Source organism: Cariama cristata, unplaced genomic scaffold (genome assembly GCF_000690535.1).
Source record: "Cariama cristata isolate BGI_N322 unplaced genomic scaffold, ASM69053v1 scaffold16654, whole genome shotgun sequence".
Lineage (NCBI taxonomy): Eukaryota > Metazoa > Chordata > Aves > Cariamiformes > Cariamidae > Cariama > Cariama cristata.
In genome coordinates, this window is record NW_009611387.1 from 1 (window position 1) to 7,355 (window position 7,355).

At 49.3% G+C, this 7,355-nt stretch overlaps 1 protein-coding gene across 1 annotated transcript; it reads left to right on the forward strand.

The window, feature by feature from the left end:
• Nucleotides 1-1,504: 1,504 nt before the first annotated feature.
• Nucleotides 1,505-4,889, forward strand: LOC104160174 (alpha-tectorin-like; the record flags this gene model as incomplete). Its single annotated transcript, XM_009698244.1, has 5 exons — nucleotides 1,505-1,540; nucleotides 1,956-2,086; nucleotides 2,601-2,882; nucleotides 3,898-4,035; nucleotides 4,699-4,889. Coding segments are annotated over 5 exons (778 nt in total), but the record flags the coding sequence as incomplete, so codon positions are not given.
• Nucleotides 4,890-7,355: the final 2,466 nt, after the last annotated feature.

The following is a 7,355-nucleotide window of genomic DNA, read 5'->3' on the forward strand; positions in this document are numbered from 1 at the left end:
GCGGTGGGTCCAGGCCCCGCAGGGGATGTTGTGATGGGTGCAGGACCCACAGGGGACGTTGCCGTGGGTCCAGGACCCACAGCCATCCCCGCTGTTATCATTTTCTCTTCCTTTGCTATTGCAAACGCCTTCGGAGAAATAAATCCCGCCGCACGCACGACGTCCCCAGCGTCACCCCAGCACCCGCATCGCTGAGACCGCCCCCCAAATTTTCATCACGCTGCTGGAAACGACGCCCTTGTCACCCGGTGACCCCCTGTTTGCCGCCTCCGGGGGTGAGGTAAGGGGGTGAGGGGGGGAAATGTTAACTTATTTTTTTTTTTCTGGGATTAATTTGAAAAACAAAATCCCTGATGGGAATTCCCGCGAAGCGCAAACTCACCCTGCATCCGCCGCGTCTCCTTGCCAAAAAACCTTATCTGGGATTTAGAAAACATCGGGAAGAGCCAAATATCTCCCGTCTCCTAAAATTTGTCTTTCCAGAGATGCCGAGGGATTACAGCTCCAGTTTTGATGGGCAGAAAATTGGCGGATTTCACTGCGTTTACGGTTTGTTGGGGTTTTTTGGCCGGGAAGGCGACGCGTTAAAAGAAGGAGCAGGATGCCACAAAAAAAATCCATTTCTTGGTGGCTGAGCTCGTGTCGGTGCCTCTTTTCACCTCTTTTCGCCTTTCCCTGGGGAAATCGGGACGCAGCGAGGTATCGAGGTAAGAGATTTTATTTCCCGCGCGAGCATCCATCGCTCCCTTAAATCCTTTCTCTTTAAATTGCTCGAATTGCGTCAATTTTGAGCCGTCGCCCTCTCTTCAAATGCCTTAAAATCGCATGAATCGAGCAGAAAAAAAGCAAAAGAGGATTATCCCGCTCCGGATTTGGAGTTTGTTCTGCAAAACGCCCACGCGGGTGCTCAGCAAATCACCCTGAATCCTCCATCCTGCCTCAGTTTCCCTTTTTTTTCGCAGCCAGGATAACACCTAGGTCGGGTTTTGTATTTTTATTTTTTTTTTTCACCAAAACTCCTCCAATTTCTGCCTAGCTTCGCTCCGCGGGGTGATTCCCGTAGGACAAAACCCCTGGGTTCATTCAGTCCCCGGTAAAAAAAAAACCAAACCTGAGTTAAGGGTTAAAATCCACGCGGGAACTCTGATTTTTCTCAACTCTCGGGCAGCGATAAAAATAAAAAACTTCCTTAGTCACGCAATTCTTTAAAAAAAAAAAAAAAAAAAGGTCAAAATAATTCACCCCGACCACACCGCGGGGCAAAAACGCCGTGTAAAAGAGGACGGGCTTATTTTCACGAGAAATTTTTCATTTCCAGAGCATCGTTGGGTTGCTTTGTTGGTTTTTTTTTTAATTTTTACAGAATTTTTACCATTTTGCAGGAGCTGGGATGAAGCCCTCCTTCGTTTTTCTGCTCCTGATATTAGGTAGGTTAAAAAAAAAAGAAAAAAGTTTTCTTCAGAAGATGATTTTCCGTAATATTTCCCCCTCGTCTCTTTTCCAGGAGCCGTGATGAACGTCCAGCTGGCGCAAGAAAAAGGTGAGTATCGGGATTGCGGGGTCTTGCGTGAAAAAGACGGTCTTTCCACCCAAAACGGGGCTGTTTCCGCTTGAGTTTGGGAAGCGGGAAGGGAGCAGAGCTTCCTCCCGGCTACGTTGCGGATGTACGGAAAGGGGACGTTTTATTTTTGCTCCGTTTGCCCTCAAATCTGCGCGTACCCCGTGCGATACCCACGGGACAATTCCTTTCAGCCGCGGTTTCACCCCATCCGTTGGACATCCAAGAGAAGTCAACCTCATTTTTTTCCCGGTAACCTGGAGCAAAGAGATTTCATTTTAAAGCAGGAATTGCAAACCCAACAGGTTTCACCCCAAAATGCATGAGGTCGAGAGGGGTTTTGGGGGGGTATCCCCCCCCTCCCCGCCCCGATATCTCAGCCTCTCCTTTCCTGCAGCATCCCTGCTCTACCCCTACGGTCCGGAGCAACGTGACCACAAGAACCCCAAACTTGACGATGGGACGTCGAAGAAGATCTCCCTCGCCGTGCCCTTCACCTTCTACGGCAAAGAGTACCAAATCCTTTACGTACGTGACCCAAAATTCCACGTCTTCCTTGCACGGCGCTCTCCATTTTCCCATTTCTCCCCCTTTTTTTCCGGTTGTCGCTCCCTTTTCCACTCCATTTTGTCACTTGTGGCCCCCTCAACAAAAATTTCCCCCGTCCACGCGATCGACCTCGTTGCTTTAATGAGTTTGGGTTTGGTTTTCTTTTTCTGGTGCATTAAAGCATCCGCGTAGGGTTGGTGGGTCTTGGGAGGAGATCTAAATCCTTCTGGAGCTGCGGTCGGGAGGTCCGTGGCCACGTTTAGGGTGGTCTATCCCACCCCCCCACCTCTTTTTGGTAGAGCTGGAGATGTAAGAATGACCTAAATATGGTCATGGAGATGCAGAAAGCAGCGGTAAGACCACATCTGGATCCCGTGGCCACCTCCAGGGGACCACAACCACGTCAAGGTGTTGATCTCGGTGACAGGGTTCCAACGTCGGTTGCCATCACAGCGGGGTTGACGTGGTTTTTTGGTTCTTTTGTTTTTTGCAGGTGAACAACAACGGCGTGATTTCCTTCGACAGCCGGGTCAGCCAATACACCCCCGACCCCTTCCCCCTGGCGGACGGACGCCCCTTCGTGGCTCCGTACTGGGCGGACGTCAACAACGTGCTGGGAGGGGATGTCTTCTACCGCGAGACCACCGACCCGACGCTGCTGGCGCGCATCACCGAGAACATCAACCAATACTTCCCCGACATCCCGTACGCCGCCACGTGGGCTTTTGTGGCCACCTGGGACCACGTGGCCTACTATGGCTCTGTCACCAATAAGGTAAGGTCCACAGTCGTGACTTGAAGACCAGATACGGTCACACACGTCAAAATGAATTTCTCCCCCCCCTACGCGGTGCAGAGACAAGGATGTGGGCCGCAGGCAAACGTGTTTCGGAGAGCAAAGCAAACCACGGCCTCAAAGCCGTCATCAATTTGATGACCGATGATTGACACGAGTCAAAACCCCGGCTCTGCTGCAGGGCTTCAATTTGTCGGCCTTCGCAACCCGATCATTCGTTCTCACAACCCACGTGTCGGCCTTGTGACCCACGCGTCGGCCTCACGACCCACATGTCGGCCTTGTGACCCACGTGTCGGCCTTACGACCCACGTCTTGGACCTGCAACCCTTTTGTTGGCCTTCCATTCCATTCGTTGGCCTTCGCGACCCACTCGCTGGCCTTCGCGACCCACTCGCTGGCCTTCGCGACCTTTTTTTGTTGGGTCTCACGACCCATTTGGTGGCCTTACAATCTATTTGAGGGGCCTTCGTGACCTCTTCCTTGGCCTTCGCGACCCATTCGTTGGCTTTCGTGACCCGTCCGTTGGTCTTTGCCACCCAGACATTTGCCTTCGCGACATCCTGAGGTGAGCGCATCTCCTCCGGTTCCTCTGTCCTCCGTACCAGCCGTGGGTGGGCACACAAAACCCCATGGGAGCTCCTCAACTGTCCCTAGGTGCCGACACGCAGGGGTCACACCCAAAACTTTACTTCCCAATTAATTTACGGTGGGTTTTTGGGTTTTTTTCCTGTGCGGAAAGCCAACTTTTCCACCACACACTTCCTCTGCCCACCTGGTTCTGAGAAAGAGGCTGTGGTAGAACACCAAAAGTTCTCGTTTGGAGGTAGACATCAAAAACCCAGCGTCGGTGGGCCATAACCTCACCAAGGTAACTTCACCGCACAGCTCTGGACAAGGAATCTAGACCTGCGTGCGGCGCTCGGGGCTAAATTCCATCCGTACCCGCTCATCCCGTCACTGATGATGTCATCGTCCCTTTTCCTTTTCGTAGGGCAACACCTTCCAAGCTACCCTGACCACCGACACCAAGACGTCCTTCATCATCCTCAACTATTGGGATATCCAATGGACTACGGGGGAGGCAAGCGGCGGCGACGCCGAAACAGGTCTCGGAGGCACCCCAGCCCATGTACGTGGGGCTGAAGGAAAAGCAGAGGGAAACGGGATGATGGGAGTTGAGGAATTCGGGAGGAGGTTGACCAGGAATGGGGTTTTTTTTTGGGGGGACAACATCAGGTTTGCTGAAGGTAGGACTTTGGCCTACAACGTTTTGGGGGAAAACAACGCCGAAGGTAGGACTTCAGTTCATCCGAGACTGGAAGTTGGCCTCTACCATTTTGGGGGGACAAGAATGCCAATGGTAGGATGGTGGCCCACCATGGTTTTGGGGGGAAAACACCAGGATCACTCACGGTAGGAGGTTGTCCCACACCATCTTCTGGGGACAACAGTGACGAAGGTTGGAGGTTGACCCACAACATTTTTTTTGGAGGAAAACACAACATCTGCTCACGGTAGAAGGTTGTCCCACAGCATCTTCTGGGGACAACGATGACAAAAATCAGAAATTGACCCATAATATTTTGGGGAGGACAATGCCAGGTTCGCCAAAGGTAGGAGGTTGGCCTGTAATGTTTTTTGGGGATGACATCAGGTCCACCAAAGGTAGAAGGTTGGCCCATAACGTTTTGGGAGGACACCACCACCACCACCAGCAGGAGGTTGTCCCACGTCATTAATCCCTTGGGTGGGGTTAAACCCTCCAAATCCTCCATTTTGGTTCCTTCTCCAGGCCGGTTTCAACAGCGGAGATGAAACCAACTTCTACAACATCCCCGGTTCCCAGACCGAAGCCATCATCAACATCACCATGACCTCCAACGTCAACGTCCCGGGGCGTTGGGTCTTCCAGGTGGATAACTTTAAGGTGACAGGGGTCCCCACCGAGGCGCCCAAGGTCGTCGATAGCAACAACTGCTGGTTGTAAGTTGAGTTTTTGGGGTGGAAACCTGGAAAAAAATAAATAAAAATTGAGAATTGCTCAGAAAACCGTTTGAAATTCAACTCCTCGTTGAGTTTCTTGGTTTCTTCTTGTAGATAAATCAAGTCCGGGGCAGAGGGACCGTCCCCATTGTCCCCGTCGTCGTCCCCGTCACAGGCGTAGGACGAGGTCACCCAGCAGGATGCATCAACCTCTACAAGAGCAATAAAATTGCAGCTGAGACATCGCGGCTCCCAGGTCTTCATTTCTCACGTGCGTCCGTCTGCTTTTAGGGGGGTTTGGACTAAATGTGCACAAAGTCCTCGCGTTTTTTTGCCGCTTCGTGCATTAAATTATGGGTTTTTGCGCTCTGCGTGTGTGCATTTACAATTTTTTGCCCTCTGCGTATACAAATATACGGGGGTTTTGCTGTCCGTATACACGAATTTTTAATTTATTGCCCTCCGCATCCATAACTTTAAGATTATTTTTTTTTCCCCATACGCCACGCGTGGATTTGTGACTTTTTGCCCTCTGTGGGCATAAATTTCTGATTTTTTTTGCCTGCGTCTTCAGGAATTTGGGATTTTTTGGCACTTTATGGGCACAAATTTAGGATTTTTTTAAGCCTCTCCACAGGAATTTATGATTTTTTCATGTCTGTGTGCAGAGATTTATAATTTTTTTCCCCTCTGTCGATGAATTCATTAATTTTTTCACTATGCCTGTATTTATGATTTTTTTTCCCCATTGCTGTGTGTGAATTTATGATTTTTTTTACTCTATCTGTACGAATTCCTGAAAAAAAGAAAAAGAAATTTCCAATTTTTTGCCTTATTTGTGCATAAATTTATGATTTTTTGCCTTCTTTGTGCACAAATTTATGATTTTTTGCCCTCCGTGTGCACAAACTGATGGGTTTTTGCCCTCTGCGTGCAAGAATTGACAATTTTTTGCCGTGTGTCCGCACAAATTTATTATTTCTTTTTTTTGTCCGTGTGCACGAAGTGGAATTTGTTGCATTTTGCGTGAAAACGTTTACGATATTTTGTTCCATTTGCATAAATTTATGATTTTTCACCGTCCGTGCATAAGAATTCCTGATTTCTTTGTGCTATGTGCACAAATTTATGATTTTTGCTCTCTGCGTGCACAAATTTATCAATTGTTGCCCTCTACGAGCACAAATTCTGATTTTTTTGCACATTATGCGCCTAAATTATTTTTTTTTTGCCAGCAGGCATGGTTTTTTTGGACTGTGCGCATGAGTTAGTGATTTCCAGCACTGTGTGATGTCACCCTTTTATGATTTTCTCACCTTTTTTTGCAAAAAATACCAAAAAAAGATTTCAAAATGCTCAGCGCTCATTTTATTTCTGAAAATCTCAGATTTTTTTTCCCATTTATGGGCATTTTCCTACAGGAACGTGAGGTCAGGATTCTGCCAAGAGCCCAAGTGATTAATTTGGGGGAAAAATTCAAATTTTATAGGAAAAAAGAAATCACCGAAAACCCCACAAATTGGGTAATTTTTTTTCCCTAAATAGGAATTTTTTTCCCTAAGGAGAAAGTGGTTCTGCATGGGGAAACGAGCACAAACACGCAACGCGCACACGCAACACGCTTGCGAAGGACACGCAGGCACGCGACGCACGTGCACACGGCACACTCGGGGCGGGCACAACACGCTTGTGTGGACAGCACAACACACGTGCACGCAACACGCTACTGTGCAACACACGTGTGTAACGACACACGCATGCAACATGCCACGACACACATGAAGTGTGCACACAACATGGGCGCAACATGCAACACGCATGCGACACAACACTGAACACACACGAGGTGCGCACATGTGCGCAACACACAACACGTGTGCAACGCAACACTCGCTAGGCATGAACACGTGTGCATGACACACATTTGCACACCACGCAACACGTGTGCAACAACCCACGCGTGCAACACAACACTAAACACACACAACGTCGGCGCAACACACAACACACGTGCGCAACATAACACACACGAGGGGCGCACACGTGTGCAACACGCAACACAACTCATGAGGCGTGAACACACGTGCACGACACATTTGCACACAACACGTCTGCAACACAACCTATGTGTGCAGCACAGCACACACTAAGCGTGAACACATGTGCACGACACAACACACAACTCGACACAAACACCCACAACACCCTCTGACATCACACAACACACACAACCCACAACTCGACACAAGCACCCACAACACGCTCTGACATCACGTAACACACACAACACACAACTCGACACAAGCACCCACAACACGCTCTGACATGACACAACACACAACTCGACACAAACACCCCCACAACACACACTCACAACACGCTCTGACACGACACATCACACACGACACACAACTAAACACAACACCCCCACAACACACTCTGACATCACACAACACACACAACACA